The 18,137-nt window shown below is 49.4% G+C and overlaps 1 protein-coding gene across 1 annotated transcript in view; it reads right to left on the reverse strand.

The window, feature by feature from the left end:
* Positions 1 to 2,794: 2,794 nt before the first annotated feature.
* Positions 2,795 to 18,137, reverse strand: part of SPACA3 (sperm acrosome associated 3) — a 37,757-nt gene continuing 22,414 nt past the window's right edge. Inside the window, exons 2-5 of the mRNA XM_082443760.1 lie at positions 8,211 to 8,478; positions 7,267 to 7,425; positions 6,770 to 6,848; positions 2,795 to 4,541 (exon numbers count right to left, since the gene is read on the reverse strand). Of these exons, the coding sequence (XP_082299886.1) occupies positions 4,475 to 4,541; positions 6,770 to 6,848; positions 7,267 to 7,425; positions 8,211 to 8,397 (492 nt within the window). The 5' untranslated portion in view covers positions 8,398 to 8,478 and the 3' untranslated portion in view covers positions 2,795 to 4,474. The remainder of the gene's footprint in view (positions 4,542 to 6,769; positions 6,849 to 7,266; positions 7,426 to 8,210; positions 8,479 to 18,137) is intronic.

Raw genomic sequence — 18,137 nt, forward strand, 5'->3', positions numbered from 1 at the left:
TCTCCGGGGGTGTGGGCTGCCAGCCCTGATTCACCCACAGCCAGGGCAGACCCCGCGCTGCATAGAACAAGCTTCTTGGCAGAGCTGGGAGGGGAGCAGGGCGATGCGGAAAGGGGAAACACGTGAAGAACACGGGTTCTCCATTTATTGATGGTCTATTGTGTGCCGGGCACTGGCCCTCAAGGAATTTATCATCTGAGCAGGGGACACTAAGTAAACAGATGACTCTCAGAGATGGATCTGAATTTTGCAGCGGAAGGAGAGCAAGAGAGCAGCATGTGCAAAGCCAGGGGGTGAGGTGGAACGGGGGAGTGTTGGAGGAGGCACAGTCCTGGGACTGCACGGAAGTGCAGGCAGGCAGATGCCAAAGGATGAAGGGCCACGGCAGCAGGTTGAGGGCTGTATCACGGCTGAAGTCTCTCAGGCTCCTTCCTCTGCTCTCCAAGGGTCTAGGACCGTATTTCCCAAGCCAAGGGTTGATGCATCTATCTAATTGCTCTGGGATTCCTAGCACGTAGAATCATTTTGCGCATGCATCTGTGTATTCCTAAGGCTCATAGGCTGAGTGTGTTTGGGGCCACGAGGTCCCTGGAGACCATGAAACAGGTCAGTGGGAACCAGCCCGGCCTGAGGATGGGTGGAAAGGGGAGGGTGTCTTACTAATTCGGTTTAATAGTCAATGAAACCTACGCTTACCGGGTTTGCAGGAATAAAGCAATAGTTGGCAAAAGCTTTGGACAGAGTCAAAAGATTGAATCTCTAACCTGTTTCTGCTGTAAACTAACCATATAACTTTGGAAAATGTATTTCACTTCTCTGGGCCTCAGTTTCCCCCTCTATAAGAGGGGAGGGATGGGAAATGGACAAATAATCCCTTTGGTGCATCCCAATTCTAATGGTCTATGAGTCTAAATTGAGAATGGGTGTCAGGTATCCAAGCAAAGATTCCGTTTACTGCTCGGAGCCTCTGTTTCCCATCTATATAACGGTGATAATGATACCTAGGTGTCAGGGTAATTATGAGGATTAAACGAGCCGAGGTGTATACTTTCTATCTTTTCTTCTTTCCTTGTTTCTTCCTGTAAAACATTGATTCTAAATCTTGCTTGGATTAAAAATAAGGTGAAAACTATGAACTCTCTCCCCAGAAAAAAAAATGCACGTGGCCCCCATAGATGTACATAAAATTTTGCATGCAATTTTAGGAGGGTTATGGACCCCAGAAGCCCATCTGTGATCCCCTAGGGATGCACCCCTGGTCTAGAAAGTGCTAAACATTCCCCCAGAAGAGCTGAAGGAGGAGAGTACCACTAGAGCAACCAACATTTCTTCCCCTAAATGATATTCTGACTGTCATTTTTCAATTTACAGGCAGGAAAAAGGATAGATTGGGTTTGATCAATGTCAACTTTTTTCTCCTATAATTTTTTAAACCTTTGGAACCTGCTGCAGCTTGTGTGCTAGCAAGTTCTCACAGAGGGCAAAATGAATGAACGAGCAGAAAATCAGTATGAACAGAGAACCTCTGAGATTACTTTATGCACGTGGTGATTACGAGGGCCGAGGAGACCTGCATACATAGAAAGCAACTGTAGCATCGCTCTACAAACATCCCTGTGGCCTGATTCTTCAGGAATGTGATCACTGAGTCCACTGCATGCAGGAAACGCACGCTCATGGTCTCTGTATGCCGTTGAGCCCCTAGACACGCACCCCTGTTGACATCTCATTTGTTTTTGAGCAAGACTGTAATCGTGCTTTTTGTTTAAAAAGAAAAAAAGAAAAAACACCCCGTGATAATGGCCGTGAGTGATGCCTTGGCATGGGGAATTTGGATGTCTTGACTCCTTAAAACTACTCTCCACACCACCTGCTTCCGAAGGCAGTGGCTCATTTGGCTAACTTAACACCATCATGGGCTGTTTGTCTTTAGTGTAATTCAGACTTTGTGGCTTCTTTTCAAAAGGAATTCTATCCAAGTTAAAATAAGCCCAAGAGAAAGTGATTGGAGGGCACCAAAGCATCCTCAGTTCAACCTGTCTTACAGGGAGGAGGGACAAGAAACAACTGGAAGGCTTCCCAGCACCAGCTGGGGGTCTCCATCCGGACTTCCTCACTCCATGAGCATTTTCTGCGTGGCTCATATATCAAGAGGACACAATCTCAGGGAGCTCAGAGTCTAGGCAGGCAGAGGTAGGCAACAGACACGCACACGGGAACCTGAGCAGAGAGACGTAAAGTGGAGATGCATCTGGTATGCACACTCATTGGAGAAGAGGCACCAGGGCTGTCTGCCGGGCTGAGGCATTAGTAGGTTCTGGCTGAAGCCTTGAGAGGTGGGTGGAAGTTGCCAGGGAGGCAGGTCTGCAGAGGAGACACCTGAGCAAAGGCTTGGAGGCAGAGGAGAACGTGAAGTGTCTGAGGAAAGACAGATGCTTGATGGATAGAACTGAGCTGTCTCTCCACTGCCCTCCATCCACTGTGCCTTCCCACCCCAGGGGTCCAGCCGACTGAGAGTCCAAGGGCTGGTCCAGCTATGGAGGCTGAGACATGCTGAGGACAAAGCACAGCCTTTGGAGTTCAACAGCCCCATCCGAATCCCAGCTCCACCAACTGTGTTACCTTGGGCAAGTTCTAGAACTTGTCTGGGGCTCAGTTTTCTCCTGAAAAATGGGGATGACCATCTCTACCCCCTGGGGATGCTGCGAGGGTGGTGAGATAAACCATGGAAAGTGCTGGTGAGATGCCTGACACGTGGCAGTTCGGAGATGATGAAGTCCTATCCTACCTGCCATTGAAGTGTCAGAAGGATTCCTGGCCACATAGAATAGAGGCTTGTGCTCAGTTTACAATAGCGGTGTCCGGTGAGTGCTGGATCCCATCTGATTGGGCCAGTTTCCCGTAGTTTCCCACTCTAGAAGCTTCAGGCCAGTGTCCAGAGTGGAAAAAGCCAGCCACATCCAGCTGAGGGTATGGATCTCACAGGCAGAGCACAGGGACCTCTGCCCAAGAGAAGCACACTGCAGAGCCCCACTCATCTGCCAGGAGCCTCGGGGCCCCTCACCTGTACTTGCCAGTAGAGAAGGAACAGCACCTTAGCAAGCTAATTATCCCCTGGGGCATTCACCCCACCCTTAGCACAAAAGATAAAGTCCATTTCCAATTAGTCTCCTGGAGCCAAACTAGTCCAAGAATGAGGTGACTAGGACTTTTTTTTTTTCCTTTTTTTTTTAAACATTTTTAATTGGAATATAGTTGATTTACAATGTTGTGTTAGTTTCAGGTGTACAGCAAAGTGAATCAGTTATACATATATCCACTTTTGGGGGGGGATTCTTTACCCATATAGGTCATTACAGAGTATTGAGTAGAGTTCCCTGTGCTATACAGTGGGTCCTTATTAGTGACTTGAACTTTAAAAAGTGCCAGAACTTCACTTAATTCTCCCCACTTCCCATAGAAATTTCTGCCACTTTATCCAAACCATCCCCGTGCCTCTTCTGCTCTTTCTTCCACACCTTCTCCTCTCCTCTTCCTCCTTCTCAGCAAACAGTGACGAGGACATTGGTGCAGACCTCCCAAGGAAGCCCTGGTCACCAGGACAGGCAGGACGTGTGCCCACCAGGTGGGCTGGGGCTTGGCACCCCCAGAGCTCAGGGAAGCCAGACAAGAGGCCAGTGTTTCTTAAGTCCCTCCCACTCTGTGCCACGCCCTGTACCAGGTGCCTCCCTGCTCTGTATTATGTGATTGATATCAATACGATATTGCAAGCTGGCCTTTATTAGCTCCTCTTGTCCGTGAGGAATTTGCCCGTGAGAGGTGGAGTGACCTTCCCAAGGTCGGGCAGCCAGGATAAAGGAGAAACCCCATTAAGCCAGCTCTTCCCGAATCGTGCCAAACCCCCCACTGCTCCAAGATATGGCCAAGTGCGAGGTGAGCGAGACTTGAATGAGAAGCAGGCAGAGCGGTCCCCCTGAGAGGGAGAGAGCTCGGGAGGGGCTGTGGTTCCATCTAGAGAGAAGCCTGGGGCCTGACAGCTACTGTTGAATGAACTGTTGCTATGTTGAAAGAAGGTATCGGGGCCCATTCATTTACTAGTTCTACAAACGTTAGCTGAGTGCCTACCATACATTCAGGATGCATCGTTCATGCATCAATCATATATTCAAGAGGTTCATGTAGGAAACTCTGCCAGGTGTGGGCAACACAGGCACTGACACCCCCCCTCCCCCAGGCTTCCAGGAATGGAGGCAAACCTCCCTTAGAGTCCAGCTGAACCCCAGCTCATGAGGATAGTGAGGAAACCCTGAGATGCTTCTGGCTCCAACACGCCACCTGGACACACAGTGATAGCTGAGAACCACACTTATATTAAACTATACTTTATTAGTTGGCTTGTCTCCCCAGGCCTGGGTCAGGAACCAAACCACATCTCCCAAGCTGCTGTGCATGGCCTGTCCATCCAGAGAGAATCCTACAATTCACAGCCATCCACCCAGTCACTGAGGTCCTTGCCCTGGCAGTGATGCCTCCAGACCTCCCTGAGGATGGAAGATGGGGAAGAGGAGAGACCAAATCAGCTGCGGTCTTCAGTCTTCGCTCAGAGAAGAACAGGATGGAGGCGAGGGCTCTAAACCAGAAGTGAGGTGAGGAAAGGGGCTAGCAAGGGGAAGAGAGACAAGTCAGCTGTGTTAACTAGCAAAGAACCCCCTAAAAGAAGTAAAAAAAAAAGAGAGAGAGAATGGCCCTTAAAAAGTTACCTGTCTAGCCTCCATATTTTACCGATGGAGATAACAGAGTAACTTGCTCAAGTTCACCCAGAAGTCAGTGGCAAAGACTGGGGTCCAGAGCCCCAATTCAATGCTCGCTTCCTACACCATGCTGTTTCTGCAGACAGTGATGCCACTGTACATGTGTACAGCCCTTTACAGTTTACACAGCACTGTCACACCCATCACCCATTTATCTGCCATCCCCCCCAGCAGCTCTATAAGGTGGATTGGGCAGATATTATGTTCCCTATATTCCAAATGAAAAGCTGAGACTAAGATGCAAAATTACTTGCCCAAGGTCCACAGCTTGTAAATGACAGAAATGCACCTACTCCCAATTCTCCTTGGCTACCAATCTGGATCTTTCAGTTGCTGGTAACTATAGTTTAGAGGCTCTTTTAGGACCATTACCTTGTTCCAGTGTCATACTAGCCTCTTGAGTAAGTTAAGCAAGATCCTGGGATCCTGGGGGTCCCAAGTTCCCAGGGGTTCCAAACTTGGAAAACTAGTGTCCTCTATGATGTCAATGTCAGAGAGCCCAATGGCAAGGAGGGCCCCTAAAGGACCTTGGTAGATCTATCAAGCGAGAGGGTTGACTGGCTTGTTCATCTCTTCCATTAGACTGAGACCCTTGAGGGCAAAGAACGGTGTCTTGGCCACGCCTGAAGCCCAGCACCCAGCACAGAGCCTGGCACAGATGAGTTCTCCGGTGTGCATGTGGAGGGAATAAACAGCACCCTTCCTACATTCTAGGACCACTTCCTATTAGCCTCAGCCAACTCTCAGAGGTTATACATGCCACAGATTTACTCCCAGCGTACAAGAGAGTTGTTCTTTGATTTAACCCCAAAGAACCTGTTTCTTCCATCCCAGGGTAGTGCCCCCAAGGCCTCAAGCCCTTGCATTCCTACCTGAGCCTGCATTCACCCTTCCTGATTTTATAGATGTGCATTCTATCCTGCTGAGCCTGCCTCATTCCAGATTCAGCTCCCGGGGCTTCAACTGTTCTCAAATCAACACATCTCCAAAGCTGTGGCCATTGTCAAGGCCCACCTTGGACCTTCTCTATGTTCGTGGTCCTTTCCACCTCCTCCTCTCGCTCACTGGCCATGTATCACGTGTCCCTGTTCCTCCTCCACAGCCCCTCCCCCCAACCCCTCTCCTGTCCATCACCTATACAACTGAGTCCACACCCTCCGTCTCTCATTTAGACTCCTGCAAAGGCTTCCCAACTAGCCCCCCTGCCTCTAGTCCGTCTCGCCTCCTTCTGATCATGGAGTGACATTTGATACTTTCCTAATTACCCCACCAGCCTCGTCACTATCGCATCTGCCCTGAGTTCTGGTACTCTGGCCACCTGGAGGGATTTTACCTTCCCCACATTCTGTCCCCTGCCGCTATCCAGATAGGGGAGTAAAGGGAGGTTGGAGACTCTATGTAGAGAAGCTCCCATCGGAAGAGGCTGGGAAGCTGTAGGCCTGCTGCTTCAGGGGCTCCAAAGATATAGTCCAATGCCCCATCGGATGCTCGTCCGAACTCCCTTGCCTATGAGGATGGCTGCAAAGGCCATCTCGTGGGAAGGAGGTGAGTAAAGGGAAGGCTGATAGGCTGCGGCTCCAGAGCACCCACCCGTGCTTCAAGCCGGGAACTTCTTTGATCTCTTGTACTAGGCAAAGATGCCACAGTTAAGAAGCAAACAAAGTTCCTAGACCCTGGTCTAATGAACTTGTAGGCAGGCATCCCAACATAGGCAGATCTTGGAAGAGCCAGGCTTGGCTCCGTGACCTTCAGTGACTTGCTTATCCTCCCTGAAATTCAGTGCGTTGTCTGTAAATACATCAGTGGTAGTGAGCTCTGCCACCAAAAGTTGCCGTGTGGATTAGATTGTGAGACCATAGAATGGTGCCTGGGATAAGTAAGACACTCAGAGAAGGTTAGTTCCCTACTGTGGTCCTGGCCACATCACCTTGCAGGGGGCTCCAACCTACATTACTTACCAGGTGCCCAGACCCTGGGGATCTTGAATTATCTTCATGGCACAGATAACAGTATCCTTGAGGTTAGGATTCAACAAGTCTGGGGAGGGAGGCAGAGAAACACGATGAGGGAGCGGGGGGTGGAGCTGGACAGCCAGAGTCTGTCTCTATCTCTCTGTCTTTCTCACACATGTACACACCCTCCTCCATCCTAAATTCAACCCTGTCTCTCGACCGCCCTGGAAGCACAGGGCTTACCCGATCACTTCCCCCCATCAGAAGCCATCCCCCCTCCCTTCCCATAGCTCTCAGGGCAGTGTCCCATCTGGGACCCCAAATCAGATTCACGGAGGACCCATCCTCATCACTTGCCCCATCCCGCCCTCCTTGGTAGACCCAGCAGGCAGCGGGGGTCCCCACTCAGACATAAGGCAGGAGGAACACACAAGGCTGGGGAAGAAACAATGGCCAGTGCAGAGCCTGGCCCCAGCCAGCCCCGGGGCCCAGGCCCAGCCTACCGGAGCAGTACATCTGGCATATGTTTGGGACATTGGGTTTGAGATTTTTGCACCACTTCCGGCTGTTGATCTGGAAGATGCCGTTGTTGGTACTTCCATCGGCTTCGTGGTCCATGGCAGCTGTGTCGAAGCCACTTGCGAAGTAAGCAAGACAGACCCCTGCACAGGGCGGAGACACCGGCCTGCGGGTCGGATGACGGAGGCCAACCCAGACCAGAGGGCTCATGGGGAAACTCCACACGTCACCTCCTCCGAGCCTCAACTCCTGTTTCCAGGCAGTCAGGGCAGACGCCCTCCCACCTCCTTGACAAATGAATCCATCGAAGCTCGGAGGGGCAAAGTGACTTACTCAAGGTCACACAGAGCTACCAAAGAGCAAGAGTCAGGACCGGACCTCAGGCGTCCTGACTCCTAGGCTAGCAATCTTCCCACGGTCTCACTGCCCGCACATAGTAGGACCCAAGAAATGCTGTGGGATGAATGAACAAGAGCTCGCTCTTCAGAGACATGATTAAGAAGGCACAGGGGGAACCTAGAGAGAGGGCTAGAACCAGAGAAGAAATGAGTCCCCGTGTGGGTGTACTTCATAGCTCCTCGAAGCTGCCACCAGCTTGAAGAGTTTGGTATTTACTGCTTTGCTCAGCTTGCCCTAAACTTCACTGGGAATGTCTGATCCTAGTGGCCACAATTCAGATTAGGGTAGGAAACCATTCTTTTCCTTTGGCTCCCGACTTTACCAGCGGGGGAGAAAATGAAGAGGTCATTCTGATTTGGCTGCCTGTCGCCTGCCTGCTGTGTATTCACGACCCAGTGCCAGGTGTTCTCTGCCTCTCAGCTCATAGGATCCTTGTTTGACAAAGGAGAACAGAAGCTCCCAAGGCCACAGCCTGTGAGGGAGGAGGAGGGAGGGAGAGCAGGAGGGAGGGAGGGAGTGCAGTCCTTACAGTCTGCCAGGCTGTATCCCCGGAATCCATCCAGGCCGAAATCCTGCAGCACTCTGGCCAGCTCACAGCGACTGTAGACCTTGGCCTGGCCTGAGGTGAGAAGGCAGCTGAGCAGAGAGGCCAAGGCCAGCAGCGTGATCCCAGGCAGGCACGACCACCTTCTGGGAGCCCAGCTCCCACCTTCCATGCGGGTGGCAGGGTTGGAGACCCCGCCACCCTGGCTCAAAGTTGGGCTTTGAGATGACAGGCAGCTCACAGAAGGCTACCCCTGGAAGAAGACGGGAAACAGGGCCTGAGTGTACCTGGGAGGTGGGCAGAAGGTTCCAGCACTGCCAACCTGCTCCCTTGCAGGCCTGATGGAGCATTAGCCGTACCACCAAGAGCCAGAAGAGGGTTCCCCGAGGCCAGCCCCTCTCCCCTCCAATCCTGCTTTGTACCCCCCTGTCCTGGAAGCTGAGAGAAGAGGAGGGGAACCGGGGAGAGGACAAACATATTCTGAGCTCCATACTACTTGCCAGGCATCACGGAATCCTGAAGCCCAAGACTTCACAACTCAGAAGGGACAAAGTTTGGACTGAGACCAAAGTTTATGTTACTCCAAAGTCCCACGAGGGTTTGGCCACAAGCAGATGCTCCCAGAGGGGACAGCCGAGCAGTGACATCAGTGTAAATCAATCCCTCAGCCCAGATGCCACGAAGCTCTCTTCTAGCACTGAGCCTACACCTCCTGGCCTGCACGGAAGCCAGGTCTCCCCCTAGAACACTGCCACCCTGCAGCCTCTCAGGTAGAGGATGCCCTTTCTCCCACACACAGGCCGCCCAAGGCGATGCTGAAACTCTCCTCCATGCCCGCCACCCCATCTAAACCATCATCTTGTTAAAGCCCGGCCTCCCTCGAAGCTCACCTCGCCCGGTTCGGTTTCCCCTCCACGCCTCTCATCACTGGCTCTGCAGACCTGTCCCCAACATCGTGAAGGACATTTGCAGCTGGGTATGACCTTGGCCTCCACTCTGTCTCAGAATAGAGAAGTGTCTCTATTCTACTTCTATCTCTCCCCAGCCACCTGTGACCTACCTCTCCATGTCTCTCACGACCTCGGCCCCCCAACTTGCCCTCCACCTTCATAGATTCCAAAAACGAAACACAACCTCGGGAGTGGGTGTCCCTACAACTGGGTGGCCCCGAGCCCAAGGATGACAAGACAAGGGTGTGCTTTGCAGTAAGTCTCGTCTCAGCGGGAAGCCCGCCCCTACGCATAACGTCTCCGACGTGGACACTTTCCCAGCACCATCTTCTTCCTCTATAACGTGAAGAAATGAATAACACCTGCCTCATCGGATTGTTGAAAGAATGAATGAGAAAAGAAAGGCACAGAGAGAACAGGGCTCTTTGTACTGGAACTCGGCTGGTCATTATTTCTATTAGGATGTGATGTTGGCACCGGCCCTGATGCTCGTCTTGGTCAGCTTTCTCTCTCCCTTCTCCCTCAGAGGGTATTCATGACCCTCATTACTGTCCTTGAGTCCCCTCCCCGCCCTGTCCCACCTCACCTCCCGCCTCACTGAGAAAAACAAGGTGCTCACAGGTGAGATTTCCTTCCTCTTTCTGCTTTTACCCCATCCCACTCACAGGTGCATGAGTGGCCACACCTACCCTCACAGAGGAGGTGCCTCTACACTGATGGGGGCCCATCTTTCCTCCAAGCTCTGTGTTTCATCCTTTCCCGTCTCTCCACCTTGTTCCACCAGCCACTTCTCCTCTCTCAGCCTCACCAGCAACTCTTCTCCACCAGCTTCTCCTTCCTCTGCAGGTACCGACATGCTTAGGTCTCCAGCTTCTAAAATACCTTCCCTGGACTCTTCATCTATACTGACCTGTCCCTCTCCCTCTCTTTCTCATTTCAACTTCTAGGGGGAAATCTACGATTTTCTCACCTCCCATTTGTTTCTCAACCCAGTGATACTTAACATCACCACCACGGCCACTCGCCTGACACTGTTCTGCGCAGTCCAGTGGACCCTCGTCAGCTCCTGTCTCGCGGGAGCCCTCAGCAGCCTTGCACGCCGCTGCCACTCCCCCTGGTTGAAACTCCTGCCTCTCTCCGCTTCCAGGATGCTCCCCTCTCGCGGGTTCCTTGGATTCCCTTTTGTGGAATCCACTTCCGCCCAGGCCTTAAATGCTGATATGCTTCCCAGGCATTTCTCCCTTGAGCCCTGCTCTCTCCCACTTCAGGAAACCCTCTGGGCAGCCTGCAGGAAGCCTAAGCCTGTCTGTGCCTACTGCTCGCAGGATGTACAGGATGATGGCTTATATGACATCTTCACCGGAGCAGCAGACCTCATAGGGAGCTGCCTCCTGGGCATTTCCGCTTGGATAAGACACGGTGAACTCAAACTAAGCACGTCCAAAACAGAACGAAGCTTCCCACTATTTTAGTGCTCTTTTGTATGTCTTCCCTTTCTTGGTTTAAAACATTCTTGGCTTTAAACTCATCATGTTTTATTGTTTAAACCTATTTATCCAAATTGGTTAACATTTTTATCCAGATATAAATGTCATTCTTCACTCCTCTCCATCACAACATCTTTCACTCATCCCCAAGCCATCAATCCCAATGTGCTGTTGAGTCCACCTTCCCTCCAAGGGCAACATCTTTTCCTTAGTTCGGGCCACCCTCCTGGTGTGCTGATGGTCTCCTGGGACCCAGTCCTGACCTTCTCCCCAACTATTCTACCCACATTCACCAGCATGACGGTTTTACACAAAAAGCCTGGCGTGTGACATCCTTTGATGGCTTCCTTCCTCACTGCTCCTAAGCGTGGTCCACAAGGACCCTCGTGACCCAGCCTTGCTGACCTCTCCCCCGCGACACATTAAGTTCCAGTAATGCCATGTCATTCGCTCACGATGATCTTGCCGTCTGAACGGGAACCCTCTCGTTTCCTCTACATGCTTCACTCTTACCTATACTTCAAGGGTCATATTAGAGGTGAGTTTCCCAGCAAGACTCCCCCAGTGTACGCCCCCGCCCCCCCCTAATACTCCCAAAGCGCCCTGGGCTTCTGCCCTCCTGCACAGTAGACTGTAAAAGACGTTAGCCTTTCCCGCTACAAGGTGAACTTCCAAAGAACAATGGTGCTCTTATTTATCTTCTTATCCTGAGAGTCAAGCAGAGCTGCCGGCATGGAGTGGCTGATCAGTGGGTGCTTCTTAAGACTGAAGTACATTGAAGTCGTGTCCACAAGCACGTGAGCCCTTCTCATCAAAGTGTGGAGGATGAGAGGGAAGAAGACACACTTCTGAGTTCTTAAAATCTGGCAGACAGTGTGCTGGGCTTTTTCTGGATGTTTTCTGACTTAATCTCATCTAATCCTCTCAACAATTCAAGGTGGGGAGGATTATCTCCAACTTATAGATGAAGAAACCAAGCTGACTGCTCTACAGAGACTGTTTTTGCTTTTTCGGTAGCAGAGTTATTTAAAGGTAATTTCATCCTGAGCATTTCCCAGCAGGTCTAGAGGTAGCAGGAGTCAGGTCTGCTGATCCAGAGACCAGAGACTGCCAGCGTGGTCTCCAATCTCTCTCTCTCAACTCCCCACCCCCGCTTCACCAGCCCAGGATCTGCCCCCCAACCCCCGCCCCACCATCTCTGACCACTGCCTTCCTTTCTCCATGTCTCTCCCTGACCAGTTCACAGCTGCAGGAAGAGGGGGAAGGGGGCTCACTGATCAGGTGTCGTCCGCACCAGAGCTGACACAGCAGTGACAGTGGCAGTAACAGCAGTGGCCCAACACCCTGCTTCAGCCCAGGACACCCCCCATGATACAGCTGGGGCCCCAGGCACGCAGCTTGAAGAGAATGATGGGAAAGGGCAGGCTCCAAACTGACGTGGGGCCTTCTGGAACTCCCCAGTTCTGTGAGCTCATCTTCTAGAACCATCTTCACCCACCCAGCTTTGCTAGCCCCCCTGAGCCCCTCAATGTCAGGGCCTGGGGACATATTAGGAGGATCTAAGCTCAACCCCTCTTGCCCACCTTTGCTCACACACACAATACTTTGAAGGATGACTCACTCCTCTCCTCCCAACAGACCCTTCCGGTGGGTACCCAGGGATGACAATGCTGGCGGGTGGCCACCGCCGCCCCAGGCATCCGACCTCACGGTCAAACTCCTTTGTTCTTCTTCCTTGATGCCGAGCCATGAACCGCCCCCTTTCTCCATCTGGATGATGACAGTTCAATGTGGACAAGCCTGGAACAAATGTGATGCTGTCGACCCTAAAGCTTGTGGGACAGAGCAGTAAAATAGAAGGGCATGTGACACCCGTGTCTATACCCCACAGGGGTCCCTGCTTGGAGGCCGTGTGGCACAGCAGTTAGAGCATGGACCTTTGCAGTCAGGCTGACCTGAGAACGAACACGGGCGCTAGTGACTACCAGCTGGGTGTCCCAGTAAAAGTGACTTAACCTCTCAGTTTCCTTCATTCTCAAGGGGGAATAACAATACAGGAAACATCTCTAGAGACACACAATACACAGGATCAATTACCGCTAAGAGCAGAGCACAACCAAAAACATGTCAAGCTGCCCCTGTTCATCCTGTCTGCCTGGGCCCCATCCCAGACAGACCAGATTCGAATTGAGGGTTGACCCACGTTTGCATCAGGATTTCTCTCTCTCTTTTTTTTTTTTTTTTAATTTTACTGTGGTAGGAATACATGAGTCACTTAACATGAGATCTACCCTCAACAAAATTTTAAATGTATAGTATGGTGTAGTTGATCCTAGGTACAGTGTTGTACAGCAGATCCCCAGAAACTTCTTCCTCTTGTTTCACTGAAACTTTATGCCCGTAGATTAGTAACTCCCCACTCCCTTCTCCCCCAGACCCTGGCAACCACCATTCCACTCTTTGATTCTATGGACTTGACTCTTTTAGATACCTCCTATAAGTGGAATCATGCGGTGTTTGTCTTTCTGTGACCGGCTTGTTTCCCTGAGCATAATGTGTCCTCCAGGTTCATCCGTGTGGTCACATGTTACAGAATTTCCTTCCTTTTTAAGGCTGAATAGTACACCACTGGGTGTATAGACTGCATTTTCTTTATCCATTCATCTGATGGACATTTAGGTTTTTTCCACATCTTGGCTATTGTGGATAGTGCTGCAATGAACATAGGAGTGCTAATATCTCTTCAAGTTCCTGATTTCAGTTCTTTGGGATAAATAGAAGTGGGGTTGCTGGATCACACGGTAGTTCTGTTTGTAATGTTTTGAGGATACTGTATTCCACAGCAGCTACGCCGTTTTGCATTCCTACCAACAGTGCACAAGGGTTCCCATTTCTCCATGTCCTTGCCAAAACTTATCTTTTGCTTTTTCTATAATAGCCATCCTGACAGGTGTGAGGTGATATCTCATTGTGGTTTTGATTTGCATCCCCCTAATGATTAGTGATGCTGAACATTTTTTTCATATGCCTGTTGGCCACCCGTGTGTCTTCTTTAGAGAAATGTCTCTTTGGCATCAGTATTTCTTAAAAGCCCCCCCAGAAGACTCCAATGCACAGCCAAGGCTTGAGCCTTTGTCCTGGGGGAAGGGCTCTGGACTTGAGTTAGAAAACCTGAGTTCAATGTCTTGGTCTGCCCTTGACTGGCTATTTAGTCTTGGCCGGTTAACCTCCACTTCCTCATCTATAAAATGGAGTCGTTACCCTGACCCACCCCCCTGGAACCACGGTAATCTCCCCAAGCCTCATTTTGCTCCTCTGTAAAATGGGAATAATCCTCCCTCACTGTCTCAATGCCTGAAGATACATACCACTTGGATCAGTACATCTTAACTATTGTTTTTATTGTCTGGCCCTGGGTGGTGATTCTGTGTGGTTAAGTTTTGGGGTTTTTACTGTATCAGCCTGCTTTTACTATTTTGTCACTTCTTTTCATTGAGTCATCTTTCAGCTTATTTTTATTTTATTGTATGTTTTGTTATTTCCCACTTGACTTTCACTCTTAAATGGAGAAGAAGAAACAGAAAGCTCAAAAGAAAAAGTTACAAGGGCAGACAAGGCCCCCAGCTGACAATTGGTGGGTCTTTATTTCTCTGCTGAGCTCAGCACGAGTCTTTCCTGTTTCCCCAAAGCAAGCTCGGATGCTTGACCACATCCCAGCAGAGATCCCCCACCAGCTCCCTTCAGGTTTAAGTTCTCCTGAAGCATCTCTTACCTTTCTGCTTCTCAGTCCTGGCTGCACTTTAGAAAAAATACACCTGGGCACCACCCCAGTCCAATTACATCCAAATCTCTGGGGGTAAAACCCAGGCATTACTATTTTTTCAACACTTCCAGGAGATTCCAAAGTGCTACCAGAGGTGAGGACCACTGTTCTAATCAAACTTTAGTTCCCTAAATGTGTGCCAGTGCTTTGCAACCATGTCTTACATGCTATTATATAAGCTTTTCCCTCTGTCCAGTACACTCTTTCTGTTCCAACTAACTGGCTAGCTGCTGGTCCTCCTTAAAGCATTGCTGGAGCTGAACTTCCTCCCCTGGACTCCTTGTGTTGAGTCAGGAGTCCCCTATACCCTGGCACAGCAATCAATGTTAATGTGTCATCTCAGCATCTACCACACTTCATCAGTATCTTCTTTCTCCATCACTCCCACCAGACTAGGAGATGCCCGATGCGTCCCAATTGTCTATTTTCCCATTGTTGACAACAAGATCAAAAAATACTATGGAAAGAAATGAAGAAATGAATGAAAATCATCTAGTCGGTTGATTCAGAAGAACCTCAACTCAGAAGACTCCATCAGGAGAGCGCCGAGGGTGGTCCCAAGGAGTATGCAGGGGTCTCTGTGGACAATGAAGAAATGAGTCCTACTCTGCCTGCAAGTAGGGAAAGGCTGGAGCTCCTAGAGAAAGGTCTACTCACCCGATGCACTCCCAACTCATAACAGTGAAAATAGAACTGACCTCTTCTTGATAAGTTGTGTCCCTGTTATTTTCATCTTTGATCACAGTATGTGGCTGTAATCACAAGACATTGTTATCAGGAGGCCTGAGGCATGTAAAGTCACTAACCCTGCACTGCAGGGTCTCACCTCATCATATTCTTTTAGTTTTGTGTCTCCTTTATTAATCTGTCTTCTTCCTCTTGATGGTTAATTTTCTGTGTCAACTTGACTGGGCCACAGGGTGCCCAGATATTTGGTCAAACATTATCCTGGGTGTTTCTATGAGGGTGTTTCTGGAGGAGATTAACATCTTTAAAAATTGAAACATATTTGACACATAAGGTTGTGTAAATTTAAGGTGTACAGCATGTTAATTTGATACATTTCTATATTGTGATATGATTATCATCATAGTCATAATTAACACCTCAGTCACATTACATCATTATTTCTTTTTAGTGGCTGGAATAATCAAGTTCTAGTCTCTTAGCAAGCTTGATGATTACAATACAATATTGTGGTCTATATTCATTATACTGTGCATTAGATGAGATGAACATTTAAATCACTAGACTGAGTAAAGCAGATTGCCCTCCCTAATGTGGGTGGCCTCATCCAACCAGTGGAAGGCCTGAAGAGAACAAAAAGGCTGATCCTCCCTGAATAAGAGGGAATTGCCCCTGCCTGACTGCAATTCAAACTAAGACATTGACTTTTTTCCTGCCTCTGAACTAGAACTGAAACACCAGCTCTTCCTGGGTCTTGAGGCTGCCAGCCTTTAGACTGGAATGCCACCATTGATTCTCTTGGGTCTCCAGCTTACCAACTCACCCGGCAGATCTTGGAACTCACCCACTTCCACAACTGCATAAGCCTTATTCCAAATATATATATAACGACTGTTCTAACCAAATTTTTATAGTTCCCTATATGTGTATTTATATACACAAATCTTATTTGTTCTGTTCCTCTGGAGAACCCTGACTGATACAGCCCTCCGTGAAGTTGGTAGAAAATCACTTAATCACTTGAGGAACTTGAGGTTCCTCAATCCACATTATTCCCTTCCTTGCTGTGGTGCCACTACTGGCTGACAGTCTTCCCTCCCCGCTTATGATGCGTGCCTTCCACAGTACAGGGCAGCTGAATGAAAGCAGCCAGACCTGGGCTGGAGTCCTGACGTCACAGAATTTACTAGCTCTGTGACCTTGGTGGGTTCGTTAGCCTCAATATCTTCACCCATAAAGTTAAAAGGACTGCCACCCAGGGGGTTGCTGAGAGGATTAATGAGATAACATGCAAATCATCTTACACAGGACCTGGCACCAAGCAGACACTCAATAAAAGGTAGTTCTTTAATTATTGTTATTCTGGGAGAGAGGAAACTAACTAACCATACTTTTGAGAACTTCACTTGAATTGTCAAAAAAGGCTCTGAGTGAAAGGGCCTAAAGGATATTGCAAAGGGAAAGCAGGAGCTAGTTTTAACCAATCAGAGGCCTTTTTCCCATCCAATTTTGTGCTGTGTTGGCCCTCGCGGAAGTCACAACATCTCTGGATGAGCAAGGAATTAATCTACTAGCATTCATCTTCCTGGACTTACATCCTAGGGATTTGCTCTCAGGGAAACCGACACAGCCTAAAGAGGAAGGAAAAAAGTGCTTGTTCATCTATGTCATACTCCCCCCTCCCCATCCTGATGTCCTTCAGAGGTCAAAAATGGTTCCTCCGTATCTGCCCCCATCACTCTGGTTGGTGCTGTCAGCGTATCTTATCTGAGACTACAATCATTCCCTAAGGGGTCTCTCTCTACATCTAAGTGATAGAACTGAATACACCAGTCCCCGTTTTTAAATCTTTCACTGGATGTCTATCACTTGCAGAACTAGTTCAGAGGTCCTCCACGCTCTGTCCTCTCCCCACTTCTCCAGCCCTTCCTCCCAACACTTCTCTCCCTGCAACGCCATCCCCTGGGCTTCCACGGTTCTGAGCTACCCACTCTTCCCCAAATTTATCTGTCTAAAATCTCTCCTCATTGGGCACCTGATAACTCCATTTCACCCTTCAAAATCAGCCTAGCATTGCAACTTCCACAGAAAGTGTTAATCCCACACTCTCTACCTCCTGAACCCTCCAATCTATTTTCTTGCCCCCGGCCCTTGAATTTCTCCCTGTCACAGAACTCCCACATTGCACTATAATTTATGATGTACATGACTGTAGCCCTGTCTGTGAGCTCTTCCAGAGCAAGGAGTACGTTATATTTAATCTCTGTATTTCCTTGACCTATTAATGGGTGAGACACCCAAAAGGCACTGAGTAAAGGTTAGGAGAATACATTTAAAAACACACTGGTTGGGGAGGGAAGGAGATGCCCACGATTCTATAGGGAGAACACAAGGGAGATTTTGTGGTGCTGGGACAGTTCTGTATCTTGATCCGGATGGTAGGTACACAAATGCACGTCGTAAAATGACGCGAAACCGTACACACACATCATCGCAATGTCAATGTCCTGACTGATATTACAGTGGGTCCCTTGGTATCTGTAGGGTTTTGGTTCCAGGACCACCTCCCCGCCCACACCCAGGATACCAAAATCTGCAGATGTTCAAGTACCTATAGCAAATGCCCTAGTACGGTTGGCCTGTATCCATGGGTTTCGCAACCTCAGGTTCAACCAACTGCAGGTGGAAACCCACAGATACGGGAGGCCAACTGTATATTATGTTGTAGAAGGATATTGCAAAGGGAAAGCAGGAGTTTGTTTCAACCAATCAGAGGTCTTTTCCCCATCCAAGTTTGCGCTGTGTTGGCCCTCGTGGAAGTCACGAGCTCTCTGGATGAGCAGGGAATTACTCTACTAAGCATTGATCCTTTTGGAAGATGTAACCGTTGGGGGAAACTGGATGAAGAGGCCACAGGATTTCTTTCTACCCTCTTTGTAACTTTCTGGGAATAACTATTTGATAA

The sequence above is a fragment of the Balaenoptera physalus genome (assembly GCF_965194825.1).
Source record: "Balaenoptera physalus genome assembly, chromosome: 20".
Lineage (NCBI taxonomy): Eukaryota > Metazoa > Chordata > Mammalia > Artiodactyla > Balaenopteridae > Balaenoptera > Balaenoptera physalus.